Source organism: Vanellus vanellus (genome assembly GCF_965231255.1).
Source record: "Vanellus vanellus genome assembly, chromosome: 7".
In the NCBI taxonomy this organism is placed as follows: Eukaryota; Metazoa; Chordata; class Aves; order Charadriiformes; family Charadriidae; genus Vanellus; species Vanellus vanellus.
The window spans coordinates 28,546,700-28,569,203 of NC_138912.1; the positions used below are offsets into that span (position 1 = coordinate 28,546,700).

The 22,504-nt window shown below is 41.0% G+C and overlaps 1 protein-coding gene across 1 annotated transcript in view; it reads left to right on the top strand.

Annotated features, from left to right (window-relative positions):
* Nucleotides 1-8,242: 8,242 nt before the first annotated feature.
* RET (ret proto-oncogene) overlaps nt 8,243-22,504 on the top strand; it is a gene marked incomplete at both ends in the record, with an annotated part of 82,995 nt that continues 68,733 nt past the window's right edge. The window contains one exon of the mRNA XM_082486036.1: nt 8,243-8,288. Within this exon, the coding sequence (XP_082342162.1) occupies nt 8,243-8,288 (46 nt within the window). The remainder of the gene's footprint in view (nt 8,289-22,504) is intronic.

Here is a 22,504-nt window from a genome sequence, read left to right on the forward strand (position 1 = left end):
TTCTCCTTTTATTGGTCCTGATGATTTTGAGAACGTTCTACTCCTTTTTGAGATGAAATTACGATCAAAGTCCAAAGTTAAGGGGCAGACATGATTCATGGCATTGTTGTTTTAATTTTGTAGTGGTGGCAGTGTTGTTTCGGGTTTTGTTTTTAAGGAACACAAGGTTATACTAATATGCTTGGCATCTTGTATACTTAAAATATATCATGTCTACCTACAGTAACTGGTCCAACAGACTGCTATTTTCCTTTGAAATAGTTGTTTTCAGCCATTTAAACTCTTGTGGTAACTTTTGCAGCACTCGGTGTGGCTCCATGTGGTACAATCCTAAAATTTTGATTTTAAAAAAGATTTTGGGTAATGACATACTGGAAAAGCTTGCATTCAAGGACAGTGGTATGGGATTAAGCACTCAGAACAGGAACAAAGCTTAACTTTTCAATCTAAGTTCACCTTTGTGCAGAGTATTTGTTAGAGTATATGTCATTGTATATTCTTGCATTTACAGGACTTGGGCCTTACTGAATGCACAGGAAAAACAAAGCGGAGTCCTCTGTTCGTCACAGGTATGTTATTTTGCGGTTAAATCTTTGAGTTGGACCTCAGGAATTTACAAGTTCCGGCACTACTTCCTATAACACTGACTTCTAGCTGTTCCTGAATGAGACTTAGAAGGCATATTAGTGAGCAAATAAAAAATGTATGGGGCAATCTCCCTTCTCACATTTCCTCACAGGCAAGCTCTTGATTTCATTTTTAATGTAATGTTCTTTAAATGTAGAGACTGTATGCATGTGTAATAGAAAAACACATCCTGTTAGATCGATAGAATGCAGGGGCAAACGTGCCTCTATAAACCATGGCGCGAATGAAGATGTGTGACCTGACTATCTGAGTGCTTTCTTTTATGACCATGATATCATATATTTAAAGATACATTTTAGTATGAATCCAGATCTCTTGAATTAGCCTAGGATCATATTTTCTGGTTTCTAATGATCACAATTCAGTAACATATGGCGCTGGAAGTAAATCAGATTATGTAGATCATTTAACCCAATACAGGTTAACTTAGAGGTGAAGTCCCTTGTAAGTCCTGAATCTGATATTTTTATACTAATTCCTATAGTGACAAAATTAATTGTTATTCCATTGAATGTGAACTTCTCTTCATTAACTTTAGTGTGCCTTCATCCTTATGTTCGTAGCTGAATAATGGTCATGATTTTGTCAGCTCTTCCCTGACTGAATTTGACCTGATGATCTAGGAGACTGAAAGCTACCAGGTCACTGTTTTCCCTTATGGTACTGGGGCAAATCCCCCAGTAATATAAATTATTGTAGCTCTATTCTGAACCTATGAAAGTTTACAACAACTGAGAACTTTACCTGCTGTTACCTGCAACTGAGAACTTTATACCTGCTGTTGCGCTACAAAGAAGATGCACCTTTTTTTAAAAAAAAAAAAAATATATATACCTTTTTCTTCTGGTACTAGATCGTACATAGGAGTAGCAGGGTCTAGCAATTCTGCCAGTGGCTTCTTTTGTGGGAGACAGAATGATTTGATAGTTTGTGTCTCACACCCTTGGCCCTGGCTCTGTAGAAGCTCTGTCATGAATTTTGTTTGATCTGTATAGGAACTCTGTAAGGTGCTGAGTCAGCAGCTACCATGCTTTTCCAACCACCTGGTTCTCACCATGGTATCCTGTTAGGACTGAAGATTGATAACTCTGGCAGAACCCCATCTGTGATTGTAGGGGATGTTGCCAGTGGCACTACGGCATGTACCGAACCTTAGTGTGGGTTGCAGGGAGAGTGGCATGGCTTGAAAGTCTCTTAGCTCACCCACACAAAGATGTCTGTGCAAGGAGAGTGAGGCCTCTTCCCAGTAGCAATGTGGCAAAGGTAAAGCTGAAAAGATTTCAGAGCTTAGTTGTTGAATTTAAAGCAACTGAAATTTTATACTGCTCAAGGAAGATACAGTTTTGTCAGTCCCATTTAACTACATTTCATATTGAACCCCAAGCAGTTGTATATTTTTAGTTAGTTTCTCTACATTATGATTTATTTTTAAAATTATCATATTTGAAGCTCCTTAGATTTGCTCTTCATGTTTGAGGCCTCTAGGGTATGCTGTGGTCAAGTTTTCAAGTTCTCTGCAGCCAAGTGTACTATTTATGGAAGAAATAAAAGAAAATCTGAGGTTCGTAAACATTTACTGGGCATTTAGAAAGTATCACAGTTTCATTTGGCTGTCACTATTTTTTAGGGTCGCCTACATACTTTAGAAATGGTTTTGGCGAGTTGTAAAACATGGCGGGTAGATCTGGCCGTATGTTGAAGAGAAGAACCACTCTCTAACACACTTACCTCCCCCAGGTTGCCGTGGGGGTACTTTAGCCAGGCAGTGAGCAGGAAGCTTGCCTTGGCCATAACCTGGGCTGTAAGTTCTTTATGAATAAGTAGGGAATTGAGCTTTCCCATCTCTCGGGTGGGTTATTATATTTGACACCAAATTCTAAGAAACAAGGATGAAAATAACCTTTTTATCATTATGATCAGAGTAGTACACTATCTACTGGAAACGGACCTGGAGAAGAGTCAACAAAGGATGTTTTATATTTTGTTAGCTGGTTTTAATTTATCAGCTGCCAGTTTCAATATATTTCTCTAACTAGTTGTACTGTAACTTCTGGAAAAATATCTACCCCCTACCATTCAAATTCTGATGGGGGATGCGTGAATGTGCTTGTGCGTGTTCATAATGTTTCCAGGCAGATTCAAAATGTTTGTTTAAAAGCTAGAAAAATCCGGTCTTCAAAGTTCAGAAGAACTTTACTGCTCATACTGATGTGGAGAGATTTATCATACTGATGTCTGTTAATACCTCAGGGAAATTGGTGCCTCTTGAGTAATGGAATAAATGTTGAGCTTCAATGCCAAGGTGCCTGTGGGTTACAACTGTTGGGATTATGTTATAGTATGGTTCCAGGCAAAAAGGATTGTCTGTGCAAATGAGATAATTGTGAGTCATCAGCCCTGTTGCTGTCCCTGATACTATCCCGGGGATATTCCTGCGGCGATGGAATGGCAGCTGCCGGTGCAGCTCTGCTGGATGCCCTGCAACGTGCACATCAGCCTTGCGACGTTGCGGGCTCTCTCGCATGGAGCAGTGCGCATCATCACAGCAAGAAGTTTACATCCTGTTTTAATCACAGTCCTGTAATCCTGCTAGTCCACCATAGTATAAAAAACTGGAGATCTGGATTTGGCTCTGAGTTTTGTAACTCATGCTACTGAAAGTACAACAGTTGAGTGTCAGCATGCATCACGGTGAACACACACGCCATATGTCTTTTAATTGATATAATAGGTAGCATTCATGGCACTCCCAGGACTATCCTTAGAACAATGATAGGAAAATTGAGCTATAGTTTTCTGTTAGTTTTGAGGGCTAAAGTAACCGGACAGGTGCAAGACAACATGAGCTTCTGAGTGGAAATGAAACAAGAAAACACCCGTTGTTCCCAAGTATTGGGACTACTAGTTTGTTCTTTGCATGGAAATGTTCTAGCGTCATCAACCTGGGCTTCACATAAATCTGCAGCAATAAAGTCAAGCAGGTGAAAATGTCAGATAAATCATCAGTTTGAGAACTATTTTATTACTGACTTCTGATGGCATCAGATATGGAGGTCTGTTTTGCTCAAGAAAACAGATGGCTATGATTTATGACTTCATGATGGTTTTGATACTTAAGTTTATGCTTTCAGTGAAACAATCCGATGGCCAGAAATCAGGCATTGTTGCAGAATAATGCATTTGCAAAAGCTCTATATTATATTTACAGTGACACAAACTACCCTTTGTTGGAGGAACTTACAATCTTATTGCCAGGAAGCAGCAGTGGAGTCTGATGAGGGCAGTCCCTGTGGCAGCCAGCTCACAGGAGGGACAGCTTTGTCAGGTTGCCAAAGGATTTTGGTTCTTCCTGGTCTAGCCCAGGCTTGTGATCTGCTGTTCTGCTTTCCCTCGCACAGCATCTTCATTTATGCCAGTCCCTTGTCACTGTTTTCTCAAGAATCCCATTTTTGCTGTGAGGTCTATGTAGTGGATAATGATGAGCCCTTGCTTAAACTTCTTGTGGTCAGCACAGTTGGTGGTATTCTTTCTCCACAAGAATTATTTATTTCCTCCTGACATGAAGGAAATACCTTCTTGGCTCCCTTTTCTAGGTGCTGTGATGGAGACATCCATTAGCATAGGTTTGCTTCTTTCTCATAGTAGCAGATGCTTCTGACCATTTCATAGCACTTTTGGATCAGCACTCCAGGAAAACACACTGCTCTTAGCCCTTTTAGTGATCTCAAGCGGACAAAAAATACATAGATTGTGTAGATATTGCACAGCTGAAATGTTAGCTGTGTGTTATAAGTGGGGAAGAAAGCAGACAGAAGGAAAAGAAAATAAAGCCCATAGATTGTAGAAAAACACGTATATAACAACTTGAATTAAGTATGCCATGCAGATAAATTCTTTCATTGTCAGGATCAGAATTTGATCTGTCCTTTTACTATTAGATCTACCTTGGGAAGAGTTATCTGTTCAGTGGTATCCTAGTTGTAACTATGGAAGACTTGATTGATCGCAAAGTAGTGTTAAGTGTTAATAAGCAATTTTTATAATTTTAAAATCACTTTTTCCTAATCTAATCGACAATAGCACTTCAGACTCTGAAACTCTACAATAACTAACCTCACAGGATGGGGGAAAAAAAAAATGTTTTGAGTCCTGAACTGATTAAGAATTGGATTTCAAACACAAGGTCTAGGAGGAGTTTCTTCTATGAAAATACTTCAGTGTGAAATATTCAGCATGAATGTTTGGAAAACATGGAAAGGTGGAACCGTCCTCAAGTGTCCTGCCCTGATGCTAAATAAGCATGACCTAAGACTTCTGACGAAACCAAGAAACGGTTATCAATTAACATCCGTTTCAGGAAACATTTATCATATCAAGACATCTCAGGGTGCCTTTATAAAAGAAAAAAAAATACAATAATTTAATAGCTCAGTCTGCTATGCCAAATGAATGACTCAAAGCAGAAAAAAAAAAAGTATGAGCCATAGTTTCACAATTGCACCAGCCTGCAGGAAAGTGTCAATTTCTTTCCAAAGTACTTTTGCTGGGAGAGTGATGGGAGATGACAGTAAAGCTTGAGCTTGCCTGGAGAGTTAAGGACACCTAGCTTTTTATTTCCCACTTACTAGCACTGATTTTCATTCAGTTTTCAAAAGGCCTTCAGGGAAACAAATCAAGTGAATGACATGAACGTGTATCTTGCGCATATCGCAGCAGAAGTTAGCTGTTGGAAGGAGGAGGTGGTTCTAGGCTTGTATTCCTCTAGTAACTCAAGGGCAGATGCTTCACAGTCTGTGTTGGGCCTCTTTAGGGATGTGGAAACAAGGCTGGGCAGGAAGCATTTTGGGTTTTTCCCTCTGAAGTTTGGATTCTGAGTGAAAAATCAAAATGCATCCATTTTGATAGGCTTTTGCAGGGTTTCATGCAGTTAATTTATTTTTGTCTTCCGTATGGTAGGCTATGTTTCCTGAATGAACTATGTTTCCTCAATATACCATCACTTTTCCATGTTGTAGGCTTGCAGGGTACCGGAGACCATAAAGAAGAACAGGTCCAGGAAGGATGGTGACTACATTAACATTAGAGTGATGATCACAGTAGCTAGAACACCGAAGATGCTAGTATTTAGTCCCTTTCTCATCCAAGTTTGCAATTTTTTCCCATGTGTGCTGTGCATAAGCTATGATCCTCTGAAAAACGTATAAATCTGCTTAACTTAAAAGCCTGGAAATCAAATGAAAAAATTATTCTGGTGACCTTCCTTCTGCTCCTTGTATGACGAACACGATGGCATCTAAACCCAGTTTTAATGTGCTGGAGCAGAGCCTGAAGTTGGCAGAAGAGTACAGCTTTGGCTTCAGTTGCTGAGATGCCAGAAGAGATTGGAAGTCCTTGAAATTCTTCCAAGAAGTCACTTTGTCCTGGATGGAAACTGGCATTTATCAGTGCAGATGATAGTGGTGTATTTTAGATGGCATCAATATTGATTTGTATACTGTGCGAGCTTTTAAATATGATTTAAGATAAAGCTCAGCTTAACGTAAGACATTTCTCCACAAAGCATTGATTTAATGTTAATGTTTTATATGTTCCTTTCTTTGCTACAGCCTTTCCCTTGGTTTATGGAGACATCCCAAATACGCTTCTCAGTTCCCTCTGTTATCAGGCATCTGTGAAGGCCCCCCCCACACTTCTGCATGTGAGTAAGTATTCAAAAGTTTAATTCATACTATGTTAGGCAGCTTCAAGTGCAATTCATTTATGGTGGTCACTAGTGTTCATCTCAAATTCACCATTACCCCTTCAGGTGCTTGCACCTGGCTTATCGTTTTCCTAAGCCTGATGAAGAACATGGGAATGCTCAATGGAGATCTAACAGAAAAATTAAAATAGGCTAGTTATCAGTTCAATAGGGTAATTCCTTTTACTTTGCCTCTTACAGCGTTGGGTATTTTAATCAGAGTCCTTACTAGACTAGAGAGAGAATTTCCTATTTGATTCGTATTTAAGCAATCTATAGCAGTTCTTGCTACGTGAAATTGTACTGAGTATCACTCCACTGTGTCTCCCTGCTCTTGCTTGGGCGTTTCGAAGTGTGAAGGCTGGGAAAGATCAGGGCTGTAGCTGCTGATCTGTGTCCGAATCCTGACGTACAGATCTCAGCACGGCTGTGTGGAGGCAACGTCGGTTTTGGGAGGCGGGAGGGGATCAAGGGGTGGCGGGGGACATTTCCCCAGGAGGTCTGTTGTGATCTAGGAGGAGAATTGAAGGGAAAGGGGCAGGGTTTTCCTTCAGCCGAGGGGTCGATGTGCCCCCCCGCGCCGGGGCGGGCGGGGGGCGGCTGCCTGGCGCAGGGGAGCGCGGAGCCTGCGCGGGCGCGGTGGCGGCGGGCGTCGCGGGTCCCGTCCCGTCCCGTCCCGGGGCTGTCCGGCGGGGAAGGCCGGGCCGAGCGGCGGGGCGCGGGCGGAGGCAGGTCCGGCAGAGGCGCAGCGAAGGCTCTGGGCGGTGTTTGTTAGCGGCGGCTTTTTCGGACCGCTTTTCTCGGCGAGCCCGACCTACTGTTACAGCGTATTTTGGGTTTGGCTTGGTTAGATTATTTTTTTCATCTTTTTCTTTTTTTCTTTTCTTTTTCTTTTCTTTCTTCCCGCTTGCGGTTTAAAAGTGCCCTTTCGCCGCTGAGCGGGATGCTTGCGTTCCGGGTTACTTTGGTTGCCTGCCAGGTAGCGCTCATCTCTTACAGCATCCTCCTACCATCAAGCAAAAATTGTCTCCGCTCCCAAGGATTAATTATTCAACACGTTTAATGTGTTTGGGGCGGGGGGAGGCGGCCACTTGGATCCATCCTGGTGCCGCAGCGCCTGTCCCTGCTTTGTCTCGCACCTGGTGTGTTTCCGCGGCTCACACGTCTTCCACCCCACTCCCCCCCCCCCCCCCCGCCGCGGCCTCCTCCTCCCGCCGGTGCACCGGGACCCCGCAGGGGGGCGGCCCCGCGCGGCGGCTCCGGGCCCCCCGCACCTTGCCCGCGGGGATGCTCGGGGCGGAGCCGCCTCCGCGAACCCCCCGGCTCGGCTCCGCTCCGCTCCGTTCCGCTCCCCTCCGCGGGCGGGGTGGGGCGGGGCGGGGGCTGCCCGCCGGGCGGGGCGGCAAGTGCGGGGCGGCCCCGAGCGGCCCGGGCAGCGCGGCCCGGCGGCCTCGTCCGGGCGCGGAGGAGGGGCCGGGGGCTGGCCCGAGCCGGGCGGTGGTCTCGGCGGCGGGCGCGCCGCGGCGCAGCGGGGCTTCGCCTGTGACTTCGCCTTCTCCCCGCAGAGCCCGAGGGGCGCCGACACCGCGGAGGGGATAAGGAAGCTTTTTCCCGACCGGTGGCAGCGGGGCGGGACCCGGGAGGACGGACGGAAGGAGCCGGCGGAGGGGCATCCCGGTGCGGAGCATCCCGTCCCTGCGCTGCTCGGTGCGTTCCATCGCGGCCCGCCGTCGCCGCCCCCGGCCATGGGCCGGCCCGACTGAGAGCCCGCGGGGACCGGCCCGTAGTCCGCCTGGTGCTGCCCGGAGCGCCGGCGGCCGAGGCGGGGCCGCAGGAGCCCTGGCGCGGGGGAAGATGCCCTCCGTGGGGCGGACGGCGGGCGTTCTCCTCCTCTGCGGGGGTAAGTACCGCCGAGCCCGGCCCCGCGGGAAGTTTGCGGGGCTTAGGTGATGGATGCCACCGGCAGCCGGGTCCGACTCCCAAATTCTTTCCCAAAATACAAACAAGATATAAATAACCCTAATACTTTTCCTTTGCTTTTTAAGCCCTAAGGCTAAGTTAGAACAGATGTGAGTTTCCTTGTTCTTTAAATTTATGAAGTGAAAAGGAAGAATATTCAAGTGTATTCCTATTTTAAGTTTCTAAAACCTTATTTCTTCTCTGTGTTCCCCTCTCAGAGCTTTTTGCATCATCAAATTAAATGGGGTTTGGACTGATAAATGAAAATGACCAAAATATGAAAAGTTATTGGATCGTAACTTAGATGATGCTATCCGCAGATGTCAAGTTTCTAAAACAAACAGAAAATCCATTATATCTCTCTTTCTTCCATATGGCTTTGTTTGCCAATGCATTTCTGGTGTTTACATGAATAAATCAAAGTTGTTGTTTGCCTCAGAATGCAGTACAACCTTGCACACCAAAAATGCATCTATGAAAAAAAAGCAAACCGCAAACCAGCCCAGCAGTTTGCTAGTTGGTATAACAGAGTGTAAAGTGCAATATTAATTTTGTACTTGTGATTCTCTGTGAAATGTCCAACTTGTTCCTTCTCATTATTTTTTCAAACTAACTGTATTAGTTCACGCCATCTTAAACTACTCTCTGTAACTTGCGGAAATAATAAGCCCTCTATTTTATTTAATTTTTTCTTTAGTATGCTAAAATACTTCAAATTGCCCTTATTCTTTTTCCTCTAGTAAGTTATTGTTAAGGCCTGATCTTCATAAAAACATACTGGTACTCAAACCTATGATGTCTGGGAATAAAATATGCAGGATGTACCCCGTCTAAACACTTATTTAAAAAAAAAATATAGAATGGGTTGAATCCCAAGTAATTTCACTGTCAGGAAGAATTAGCCATACTTGTATTGCTAATGGTTGATCTATCACGCCTACTTTGCTTTTATCTTTGGCAAATCCATTTTCTTTAACTTTTTTGGCAGAATTTGGCAGAATTAGGGGAAATAAGGGGTATGTTTTCATTAGCCAAAATGAGTCATAGGCATTTGCTTGAAAATTATTTTCAGTGATTTCTGTTTAAGCTGGACAGATGAACTTACTCCTGTTCATGCTGTGGTGCTCCAGAATATTGCACATACTGAACTAACTGGTGCTTGGAGCTCCCCAGCTGCTTTCTTGTTTGGGACTTTTTTTTTTCCTTCATTGTTTCCTTTTCAGTTGGACCATCATTCGATTTCACTTTTAGTTGTATAACTTTATGTGAATTTCACTCTGTCATGGGTGGGAAAGGGAGTTGTCTCTGTGTGTTCTTCCCACTCAAAATAGATATCTAAACCCTTCTTTAAGTGTCAGACCTAAGCAGCTGGAAATCAGTTTGAAAGACTTTTTATTATTAAATGTGACCATAAATTGTTAACTCTTGGATCTGTCTGTAGCTTGGAGGAATATTATAGGAGTTAATTTATTTGAGTAGGATAGACTGCCAAGTAGACTTTTTTTTTATACCACTTGCTTATACTTATAATTGCAAATATTAATTTCGTTTATGCTCTTGGCTGTGACTGGTGAGGCTGAATACTTGATTCCCCTTAATTTTTACTAAAAGTGTGGGGAAGAAAAGTTGTATGCATTTAGGATCACACTTTAGGGTAATTGCATTCATAGTTATTTCAAGAAGTCTGGCATATTAGCAATGTTGCATGGGTGGCTGTTGCTAGAGAAGCGCTGTTTCACGTTGTTTAGATGTGTGACACTAATTCCTATTTATGTAATAAAAGCTGAGTTGAAACAGGTGTAGGATGAGTTGTTATGTCTTGGAGATATTAGCAAAATCCCTGCATGCATGTAGTTCCAGTTTAGAAAGAGACCTATCTTGTGTGTGGTGCTGCGCTCCCCTGGCAGGGGGAGGAACGCGACGAGACATCAGTGGGCTCCATCCTAGGGGAAAGCTGGAGGTTCTTCTGTGGTAACTATGTTGTGCTCTTGCTGGGTGCTGTGAAGGAATGTCTTTCACCTGGGCAAGACCTCTCCACAGGGGACTCCCACCCAAGGTTAACGTTTGGTGGTGATACCCGTGCACTCACCTCCTGTTGGTGCATCCTTGGTTTATCTAACTCGGGGGGGTGGGGGGTGGAAAGCTTTAAACTGCAGTAGTTCTTAAAGCATGCTCGCAACTAGGTTTTCTCTGATTTGGAACGAGATTGCGTTTTACCAAGTGAGCTGCATTAATCAGTCTGGTGAGCGTGCTGTTAGTCGAAAGGATTAGATCTGGTTCTTTTGTATTGGCAGGCTTCAAAAAGCACACTGGAGCGTTTGTTCTGAAGCAGAAAGGCTGGAGCCTTGCTGCTTTTGCACCGTAAGCAACGCGTGAGCTCCTGCAGGCGCTGGTATTAACATGCTGCAGCCTAGAAATAGAGAAAATAAAAGGAGTGTTTCTTCTCAAATTAAGACGTCTGTCTCTTTCATCAATGTAAATTAGAAGAAATGCAGATTCTTATTATGTAGCATGCGCATGTATCTTTCAAAAGTTTTGCATCTTTTTAGTTGTAGGGCTTCAGGGTGTTTGCTTGTACGCTGCACTGCGTGGCTCTCTGGCAGTGGAGTTTTGATTCATTTCTGAAAGTTCATTGATACAAGAGAAGGACCTTGTTCAGTTAAGTGTAGAAAAGTGCCTGTGGGAAAGACTTGGTAGGGTTGTCTTCTCTGGAGAGGAATTTTTGTTATTAAAGGGAATACTTTTGAAGAGGTAATCTATTTTCAGTGAATAAAATAAAGTTTTGCAAGCATTACACTATGCACGTTTTGTAAAATCAGAAGGGAAACGTGCTTCTACAGGAAATAATAGAAATGGAACTTTAACAAATGTGCTCTTGAATACAGACTATTTAAAATTTTGTCTATTTTATTGACTGTGATGTGAAACTACTGATGAATATATTAGTACTGATATTCATTTAAGCACTGTATGGGGTCGATTCTTATATTTTTATGCTGCTGGGGTTACCGTTAATGTTTTATTTTGCCTGGTTACAATTTACAGTGAGTCCTGGCTCGACTCATGTATTCAGATCAAGGACAGTCTTTAGAGACCAACTGTGCAAATATTGACATTCTTCTCCCCAAAGTTTTTATTTTTGTGTAATATTTGTATTTCATGATAGAAAATGGATTTTTTCCCTAGGAAAGGAACATCTATGTGATTCTTCCAAAAAAGATGGCCTGTACGCTAACATCTTTAGATCAAAACAGTACTAATCAGATCAAATGGTGGAGCACAGGCCATTGACTTGAGTCAGGGACCAGGCCTAAAGACAGACATAAATTTGTTTGCATGCCTGTCATTTTGGCGGTGATCTGGTCAGACAATACGTGATTTTCATTGTACTTTGTTTAGATTATAACCCTGCCTGTAGCTCAAGGGCAAAGGGGACCTGTGGAGAAAAGTGAGAGGCCCTTTGTTAGATCTTATGTGTCTTATTTGGAGGGGTTCTAAGAGCTACGAGGAAATTTCAAACCTGGCAGCTCTTTTGGGTAGGAAAAAGAGTATTAATTATGATGCTTTTGCTCTTTTGTAATTTTTCTCAGCACCTTACGTGCTGGCGGTTCCCCAGGCTCCTCGCAGCCCGCTGCTGGTGGCAGCGCTTCCCCTCCCCCTGCTCGCTTGCTCCCACCTGCCCCAGCCGTGACAGTGCGACTTCCCTCGCACAGGACCCACTGCGGGGCTCAGCCCAGTGCTCCTCCTGATTTCCAGGGAAGGTGCCTGGGCCCTCTGTGGCCGTGGCCCTCCAGGCTTAATGTCTCTCCTCGCTTTATTCCTGTTGCCGGGTCCTTCACCTTCCAGCTCCTCCACCAACAAACTTTTGCGGTGAAGTTCATAACCTGCAGCATTTCCCGTTTCACAAAATTTAATGTACCACGTTGGGTTTTTTTAACTTGTGCTAATAAGATCCATATTTGTGTTAGATTTAATTCCCTTTACTTCCCGTTGCTATTTTTGCTATACCTTCTGTTCTTCAGATGCCTGTATTTGCTTATCTGCCTGTCTTCTCAGGGTGTGTGTCGGGGCAATACGCGGTACTGGCTTGATTAGTGCTGCCAGCCAGTTTGTTGGGAGTCTTGGTCTTTGGCTTTGTTCTGGGGTTTTGTTACTATCATAAAGACCATATAAAGGAAATTAATATGAAGATTACAAAAAGCCAGCATTTTAATGCTAAGAAACTCATTCATTAGACTTTGATTAACAGACAAGATTTCTTGTCGTATTAACATAAGCAGTCAGTTTGTATGACAGTGGTGGTTCAGCACCTGAATACAAGATGCACATTCAGTAGCATGCCCGTGTTCTGTTTTCCATCTGTACGTCATATTATAGTCTTTTAATTTAACTTTATTTTTTTCCTGAAACAGCAGACACAATCAGTGAGAAAACATGTTGTTAATCTCCGTTTCTTCCCCTCTCCCCCACTTTGGCCCCTGGCAGGAGGGGAAGGATCTGTTCGCTTCTTGCTGTCCTTGCATTCTTGGCACCGCTGCTCAGGCTGGTAACGAGGCAGTACTAATTCTAGTCTTTTTAGGGTTTGAACTGAGGTAACTGATTTGAGGGAAACCAAATAGTAGCTCTCTCCTCACTACCTCACTGTACTGTTTTATGCATGCTACATATTTAAAGGAGATATGCTAACAGTAAACAAGAATTCACAGTTCCCGCTCCTCCTGGGCTGCTATCTCCCCCATGATGCAAACTGGCAAACACAAATATGGCATGGGTTGGAAAAAATCCACACTATAGGAGCCCGGTGTTTTCTAGAGAGCCCATTTGTGTAAAGGTCACTTAGAGTCCATCTGCAGTGAGGAGAGGGCTTGCTTTATTCATGTGTGGGCATCCTTCAGCTTTCCGGCAGAACTGAGAGTGGTGCCAGCTGGTGATCGACTGGAATTGTCTCTTGGTTTTGAAACCTAACAACTTGCCCGACATTGCTTATTAGGTGCGTGCGTTTGTATTGGTAACATTGCAAAACTTATTTTAACACAGATGCTGATTCCCTACGTGACAAAGGTGTATGTTAAGAGCATGTGCTTTCAGGATTGAGGCATGTTCATGGTGCAGTCTGTTCTTAGCTCTTACTTTCTACTTTAGTTCGGTTTGGCAGAGGCAGAGCTTAAAAATTCACCAAATACTTCAAAAGAAACTTTGCAATTGTTTATTCTCCTAATGATTTTTTTTAAACTTTCTGTTACATTTTGGAAAGCAAACAACTGAAGCATTGCAAGGATAAATAAAGCAATTACTGTAGGAGAAGGATAGATGTGAGGTTTGCATATTAGTTTGGTTAGATCAGGAGTCAAGTTCGCTTAACAGCTGTGCTACAGATTTGTTCATTGTCTCACACTCTCTTTTAGTTTTCTGTAAAATACCACCATCAATAATGTTCTCCTTTGCACGTCACGTGTGGTGTTGATTGCATATTACATAAGCCCGTACTGGGGTATACTGGACCTGACACAAAGTGGGGAAAATACACTTGAAAACTTTACGGAATGTCTAGAGTGATGATGCATCGAGAAAAAGCAGCATCAGAGAAGCTGTACGTAGCTGTAGAATAAAATCTGTTCAGAGGCTTTATTTTTACAATGGGATCTTGTACTTCATCAGTGACATATATTGGCCACTTCCACAATGTTTTGGCAAAGTCGTCATAAGTCTTTTGACAAGTGTCATGTAGATATGTTGCTAGTGAATAACATTATTAAGAAAGTTTTTGCTAATAAAATACGAAGTGAGCTGAGGTGTGAATAGCCAGGTGGATTTTGCTCCTTTTGGAGCTCAGTTGTTCTTAAAACTACCACAAAGGTATCTAATGCCATCTTATCCTTCAGATGTTTTGTCTCCCCCCTTCCCCTCCCCCCCCCCCCCCCCCCCATAAGGAGAACAGAAAACTATTTTCATAAAGATTACTTCATAAAAATAGCTAGTAGTTTCAGATTTCTGGATCTTGAAATGGGACCATAAACATACCAGGCGCGTTTTTACCTAAAAGAAATGCTTCGTAAATCTGCCGAAATTATGATCATCATCATCTCTTTAGAGCTTAAGGGAAGATTGCCATGATTACAGACAAAAAAGGGAATTGGAAACTTTACTGGGATAACAGTGCCAAAAATGTTGTTTGACTGAATTACTTTAGGAATTTGCCTAACTAAATCAGGTGACTGTAAAAAGAAAATGGGTATATTATTCCTGATGTTTGTCTAATGGCTTTTTAGTCTATGCATTTAGAAAACTAATTAAACATTATATTTAACTGATATAACAAAGTTGCTTGTGTTGCTGTAATGGGTGTTTTTTATAGAGTCCATTATGGGATTCTTCTAAGTGAGGCAAATTTTACTCTCGGATAATGAAATTAAATCTAGGTTTTTCTCCTAATTCAGAGACACCAAAATTTCTGAAATGTACAATTCCATTATCTGTTCTTTTCACGTGCAAAATGGCAAAACTCATATTGACATCAGTAGAACAGAATTTCACTTATCTCTGGAGCCCCTTAGAGACTAGTTTTGCCACTGAATTAGAGCAGAATCCATTAGTCCTGTCAGTGCCATTCCAAAACTGAGACTTAAATCTTGCAGTGCCTTAAAGACACAGAGAAGTTTCTCTGTTTTTGTGAAGAGTAGATGCATAAATTCAGGTAGTTCTTTACAACAGCGTTCCTACATCAAGAGCTGAGACTTTCAGATTTGGTCCCTAATAAGGACGTTGCAGAGCAGCTCCCTGTGACTGCCTTTAGAGGATACTTGTACACTGATTGACTTCTACAGTTTCTTGCCTTCATTAGTAAGGTGGCCTTCCATAGCCCATTATCTAAAAGTAGACACTGAAAAGTATTTCTTTGCAAAGAGAAATGAGGGTGTAACAAATATGAATGGTTTACAAAGTGTTGGTGGAACTAGCTTTGATTCTCTCTCGGTTATCATCACCTCGCCCTGCCACTGTGTTCCCCAAGAATTACCTCTCAGGCTGAGAGTAGCTCTTTGTGTTGCTGCTGTGTGTTTGGGAGGAAGGTACTGACACCAGTGTTCCTGCTGTTTTGCACAGAACAGGGGAGGGGAAGAAGAATTTGCATTAATACAAATAAAATGGAACATAAAGTCAAAGAAAAGCTATGGCTTACTGAAATTTAGCCCATAACATTCATCTATGGCTTTAAACAGCTGATTTTGTGTTTATGTTTTTTTATTAAATAGTTATGTCTATTTGGATGGGAATGCCTGGTATAGAATGATTAATATGTGCATTTATGACAGTCCTCTCAAAGTAGGAGAGGGTTTGAAATGTGCAGGTACTCTAGGGCTGCAATCAGGCTTTCTTTTACAAAGAATAAAAACAGACACTGGCAAATTATATGAAAATATTTCTAAATTGCATTGCCATTGCTTTGTGGTCTTTAAGACTGTAAGGCAAAAGGGTGCTGTTCATTAAATCTAAATAACAGAGAGGGGAAAGGAGAGGATACAAAAACTCTCATCAGGAAAAGGCTTAAAGTTTTGATTTTCCTAGGAAAAGGAGAAGTTTACTTTCCAGGAAAAAAAACAATATTCAAATTGGGAGTAGGGGAATGAGAGTGGATTTAGATAGAGGCTGTTTTGATACTGTGATAACTGGAAAGTTCTGACAGGACCTTTGGAGAAAGTGTCCAATGCTCATTATGAATAACAACAGCAAAGTGCTGCTTTGACACCTCCAGTATTAAGAACGTCGTTTTAAAAAGCACTTTAACGGAGCCTTCTCACGTCTCGGGAGTACTTGAGTATTTAGACATATGCTTAGGTTTATCCCATTTTAGACTGGGACTGCTGAATCAAAGCCCTGTAAAAAGTTGCACAGAATTTCCCAAAGTTAAAACTGTGGCAGTACATTCAGGTGCCGAATTTCTCTTTGCTACCCTTTGCTGTAAAGTTCCCCTTTCCTGGCGTGTACGTAGACTGACAACTGTCACGTCTCCAAAATGCAGGTCTTCCTCTTGTGAGAATAACGCATTACAAGTAAGCGTAACATCTTGAACTTCTTTTGCCACCTGCAGAATACAAAGATCGAGCTAGTTTGGAAGCGGCGCGTTTTATCAGTCAGGAGCGTAGGTGAGGTTACCTTGCACTGAGCTCCATGTTGCCTTAGTTTACAGTATCTAGGCTAGCAGGTTTAGAGCTATTTGGGATATCTTTATCCTGCTTTCTCAATGTGCCTAAGATACACATTTGAGATACTTTTCACTGACAGCATGAACAAAGTTCTTGCGCTCTGTGTGTATATATATTTATTTATTTAACTGGATAGTTTTACCGAGTAGCCTTCTTAATAGTCTAACTTCTCTGAGTTACACCAGGTGAGATCTACCCTTAAACCTTTCTATAGGCCTGGCGTTCCCCGAACTATAAGTGTTTGGCAATATTTTCTGGTCCTCGGCTACCTTGGATCACTTGTGCTGCTTTTGAACTGTGAGTTATGTACTAGGTACCCCATTTGGTTTTTGATAGTCACGGGGTCTTTGGAAAGAAATACCAAAACAAATATAAAGAAATTGTGATTGCCCGTTACTGCTTTCTGAGCAATTCAGGGTAGAGGTTTCTCTAGTTGAGCCTGTGGATGTCATTGACATAAAAAGGATGAGGAAGATGAGTTCTGTACGATGAGTCATCCCAATTATGAAACAAAAAAAAGCAATAGGAGTATTTAAATTTTGGGGTTGAACATATGAGTTTTAAAGGAATGAGGGGGAAACAATATGACTGTAATATAAGTTTTATTGCACATTTCAATTCAGCATTGCTGACATGCTTGGAATGAGAAAGCGTTATAAACAGTTTTATTGCTTTGATAAACTTTTGCCTTTGTGAAGATGGGAAGAGTTGTCCTAAATTGCTTTGCTAAGGACTTTTTAGATAGTGAGAGAGTTTATCACATACATTTACCAAATTCTTTTGAATTTAGAAAAAGAGAGAGAGAAAGAGGGAAAATAACCCACACATTAAAAACTTAGTTTCTGTAAATTCAACAACAAGCAAGATCATCTTAAGAGATTGTGATAGATCACCCATAAAACCATATAAGAAAAACACTTATAAAATTACTTTTTTCTTATAATATTGAGGCATTTAAGGAAGCCTGTTATTTTTGGAGAAAGGATCTTTATTTAAATCTTTCTCTTAGATTTTAGTCAAATAAAATTTGAAATGAAAATTGGACCAAAAGTTTCAGGGCAGTAAATGCCTAAAGAAAATAAGTCAGAATAGAAAGCCCAAGGTTTTACTTCTTGCTTTTTTTTTTTTTGTGCCCTCCCCGTTTTTTGAAAAATCTGGCTGCCACAGACTCTGGTTTTGTTTGTATTTTTGTAATTTTTCCAATAATTTATTAAAGCCTTGTCTCCTGGCATCATGCAGTTAGGTGGGAATTTTTCACTTCATCAAAAAATTCTGTCCTTTTTCTCTGCACAGGAAATCTTGGCATAGACATCCTAAGTACCTGACAAATGGAAAGTAAATTAGAACAAATTATACCAGTATCTGCTTTAGCCTTTCAGAATCTGTTTGTCAACACCACAACTTCTAGGAGATGATAAGGGAAAAGCACATTATTTAAATATTTAGGTTGATAATCTCAAACTCAGTTTAGCTTGAATATAGTAGTACGTGTGCCAGAGTAATGAGGAGTCTGGTAACAAGGACTTTTACTTATTTTATAACATATTCTGTTGCTAAAAAAACCCTTTCACAAAAGATTTTTTTTTTTTTTCCCCTTCCTCTGTTAATCCTTGGTAGTGATGATGATGTAAGAATTACCACACGGAGTCACACTAAAAGTCCATCTTGCCCAGTGGCCTATTTCCTGATGGTGACTGACAGTATCCAGTTTTGACCTTCATACTTCTTGGAATGCAAAGGATAATAACAAGAAGTTTAGGAAATGCTGTTTTGGAAGGAAAATAGAAATGATTGGCAATTTTTATTCACAAAGAAAAGACAACTAAGAAAGCACAGAGTTCAAAATTTTTAGTTTATGCAGAAGTATTAGAAAGATGGATGTAATGGTGAAAATGGAGTAACGGTGGCAACGACACATGGGGCTTATGTCATAGCAAGTAAGGTTCAGGAAGCATTTTGGTAACAGGGTACCACAGGAATCGGTTGTCTGGAGCCACTGTGGGATTTCTGTCACTGGGAGTATCTTAAGAACAGGTGGGACAGCAATGTATTGATGTTGCTTATGTATAATCGGTCCTACCTTGGGTGAGTTAGATGACCTCTGTTGGAAACTTTTTACTTCATCTTCTCACGGTTTTGTGCTTAGGGTGTAAGAAATAGGACAAATGCAGCCTTTGTATGTCTGCTGAAGTTAATGCCTGCTGTTTGATCAATCAGGGCGCTTTAAGAGATTGTGATAACTTGAGTCTGTGGTCAATGCAATTTGAGAGTTGATACCAAAATACTTATATTGTTAATCATCAACAGCTGAATAGACAGGAGCTAGATGCCTTTGATGTCAAGATGAGCTTCTGGAGTTTCTGGTTTCCAGAATATCCCAAGGGATATATTTGATACGTGGTGGTCTTTGTCTTTTTAAAAATCAAGTTCTAATACTATGCTTAGCATTCTCAAATCCCAGGCAACGAGTTGGGGACCTTACACTGGCACTGAGCATTTCCAGTTAGGGCCTTGAGACAGTTCGTATACGTATGGCCTAACCTGGTTACCCGGAAGGATAGAGGGAGTGCTCTTTTCTTCAGACAGAGAGGTAAAAGCATTGGAGTGACAATATTTGTTGAAGTAGATGTGGGACTTGAGGATCCATTTTCTTAAGAGTTAAACTGGATTTATGGTTTGGTAGGCAGTTCTTATTAAATGAGAATTTAATGATAGAAAGACCGTGGAAAAAAACAGTGCCTGGACTATGACTGTACTGTCAATATTTTCCACCCTGAATCTTAAATTGCAATTGCCAGAACCATTTATCTATCTTTGACTTCTACTGCTGAGAATTCTTCTCTAGTTTTCCCTTTTATCAATGCAAGACATCGCTAGATTTTAATATTTGAAGAACTGCAGCTTGTATTTTTTCATTGTTTGTTCTGTTTCACAGTTAGTATATTTCACTGCAATGATGCATTCATTGTAATTCCACGTTATTTTCAAATTAAGTGTTTAAGTTCAAATGTGCTTAAATTAAAATGGGGTTTGGGGCATGAGCTACTTAAGTGCTGTTGGTAGGCAGTACTGGTCTCTTGGAGGGAACTGATAAAGTGTTTTACAAAATAAAACTGTGGGGGAATGTGGTGCAATCCTATAATGTTATCCTGTTTCCCTTTCTGAGAAGATTTTCATTTACTCAGTATGTGCCAGTGTGGCATAACAATAGGTTGTATCCCATTCTGAATGCAAGATAGAGGCAGGAAATCACTATGAAGAAGAAAGAGGCTATTATTCCTCCTTTCCAAGGACTGAATTCAATCCTAGTTAGTCTTGATTTAAAGCAGTATCGTTACCCTGTCACCTTTTCTGGCATTTGGACAGAAACCTACAAATGTGTGAAACTGCCATTGAAAATGAAATTGCACCGGGCTTTGTGATTACCTTTCCAAACGTCCTGATAAAGTGTGCAGACGCTGTCACAGCATCTGTGATTTTTTTTTATTTTTTTTTTCAGACATGTGATTTTTGTCTGGGAGGGATGTTTTGTTTGGATTTTTTTTTTTCACATCTGTCTTTTGAATAGCTTGTGAATACCACCAGTCTCGCAATAGAATGAAAACCTCGAGCCTTAACTCTTTTTTCATTAATTAAAAAGATAGGAAGGAGCGTTGTTGTCACAGAGTTGACTTGAAGAAACTGTAGAATGCCCCCAAAAGTAGCCCTGCTTAGAAAGAATTAGCTTTAAAAAAGTTATTGATAAGAGAAGAAATTAAAAATTAAAAAAACATAACAAATTAGTTCAGGTACTAGACTCCAGCTTCTGTGCCTATCTTACTTGATTGGGGAAATTCCAGCAAAGTGGGCGTTAAAATGCGTGTTTCTTTTCGGTTGCTAACATTGGGTCTACTTAACAAGGGAAAACAGACCAAAGTGTAGGGGAAATCGGGAAACTGTCAGTGCAGAAAGTACTGTCGAAAGCAGAATGAGCGAGATTTTCATGTAATGGTTCACCAGTGCATTTAATGGGGTCATAGTCTTTTCTAGCATCACTTAATGAAGATTGGTTTTCCCCTATATTTCAGGTAACCTGTAGACTGTAAAATAATTTAAGGCAGGAATGAAATTGCCACTATTATTAATAGTGGTGTGTTTTTTGTTGGTTTTTTTTTTTTTTTCTTTTAAAGATATTATACTTGCTTCTGGAGAGCACATTGCAACTAGTTTCCGTTCCCTCTGCCATGGTAACTTTTCTCAAGATCAAGTAATAAAAACCAAATTTGGTGACAACCTCCAGACTTTGCAAATTACTTTGGAGTAAAAGCTGTAAAAAGGAGGAATTGCTCCATTTATCTCAATGAAACATTAGCACTGAAGTCTTAAAAAGTCATTAAAATATGGTCATTGGCAACTCTCGTTGCTGATCATTTTAGTAGAGCTGTCGGGATAAACAAGTTACCCGTTTGGATTGTGGGAAACATAACGATAGGCGTCATGATCACTGCCAGAGTTAGGGGAATATTTAACATTTAACAGGGTCTTCAAGCCCTTGGCAAAGCCCATCTAGCAGTTCTACCAATGGAGTAAGACACACAAATTTTGCAGTGACTCTCTCGTTTCAGTATCTGTGATTGTTTTTCAATAACAAGATGTATGATAATATATGAAGCAGGAGGTTGCAGACCAACATAAAATGAGTATACTAGAAATTAAATACGCCACATGGACTGTTTTGCTGATTTTTATCTCGCTAAATAACGTTGTCATTTTGAAAATGCTGGAGGAGAATCAGGTGCATTTAAGGTGCTTTGCATTTGCAGGAGTCTGTTTTTCATTACCAAATTAAGAATTAGCTTGTCAAGTACACAGATAAATATATGCAATTTTATTTGCTTTTACTCTCTCTGGAGTGGTGGTACTTAAATTCTGGGTTAGTTCAATACGTAATCCAGTAGTGTTGGTGGTCTTTCTTTCGATGTCAGTGTGTTTCTCTATTGTGGCTCTGGCAGCTGAATGTCCGTGGGAAAATGTGTTGCATTTTGAACACTGGTTCTTGAACTGTGGGGGGCTTCATGGTACTGATGGCTTGTCAACCCTAGTAAAGATCCAAGAAGCCATATTAAACAACTCTTTCAGTAGTGCTTGCAATTAAAACCTTGATGATAAACATGCATATTGTCCTAAAAGAGAGTATGAGGATTCAGGGACGTATAGCAATATAAATGCTGGAAAACACCAATGTAGGTGACGAATATTCCATAACAAAATTTTTATTACACAATTTTGAACACACAGCTGCACCTCTTTTTTGTTTTGTTTTGGTTTTTTTTTTTTAGGGGGGATGGCTTTCTGTGGAAAAAACATATCTAACGGTGTAAGATTAACAAGCCAATCAATGAAAAAAGTCAAAGCAAACAAAAACTTCTGACTGTCAAATGACTAGAGGGCATTTGCTGCTGTTCTTTAGGCACACAAAAAGGACTGTAAAGTAACTCTCAAACAATGGACACTTTCATTCTAGGAAGCTTAAAAGTATGTTTAAAAATAAATTTAGAATCAAGCTTTCTTCCAAGTACTAAAGGTTTGTCTGGTCTGTCTGCAGCTGTCAGGTTACTTAAGTAACAAATCTGTAAAGTAAGGATTAATCTGATTGATCTGTAAGGTAAGGATTTCCTCTTTGTACACTCGGGCACGTTAGATCTGGCCCAGGACAGTTCTAGGCATTGATGTCATACTTTATATATTATATTTTAGCAGCGTTTGATTAACACCTATTCTGTCAGCAAAGCTGCACATGTTTGTCGAGTGAGAAAGTGGTGGGAAAAGAAACTACCGTTTCTCGTCATACTGTCACATCTCTCCACAGTTGTGGTATTAAGCCGTTTCCCTCACACTCGGTATGCAGGATGAGTGAGGCTGTTTTAATATGACTTCTGTTTTTATAGTTAACTGAGCTTTGAAATTGTCTCCTAAA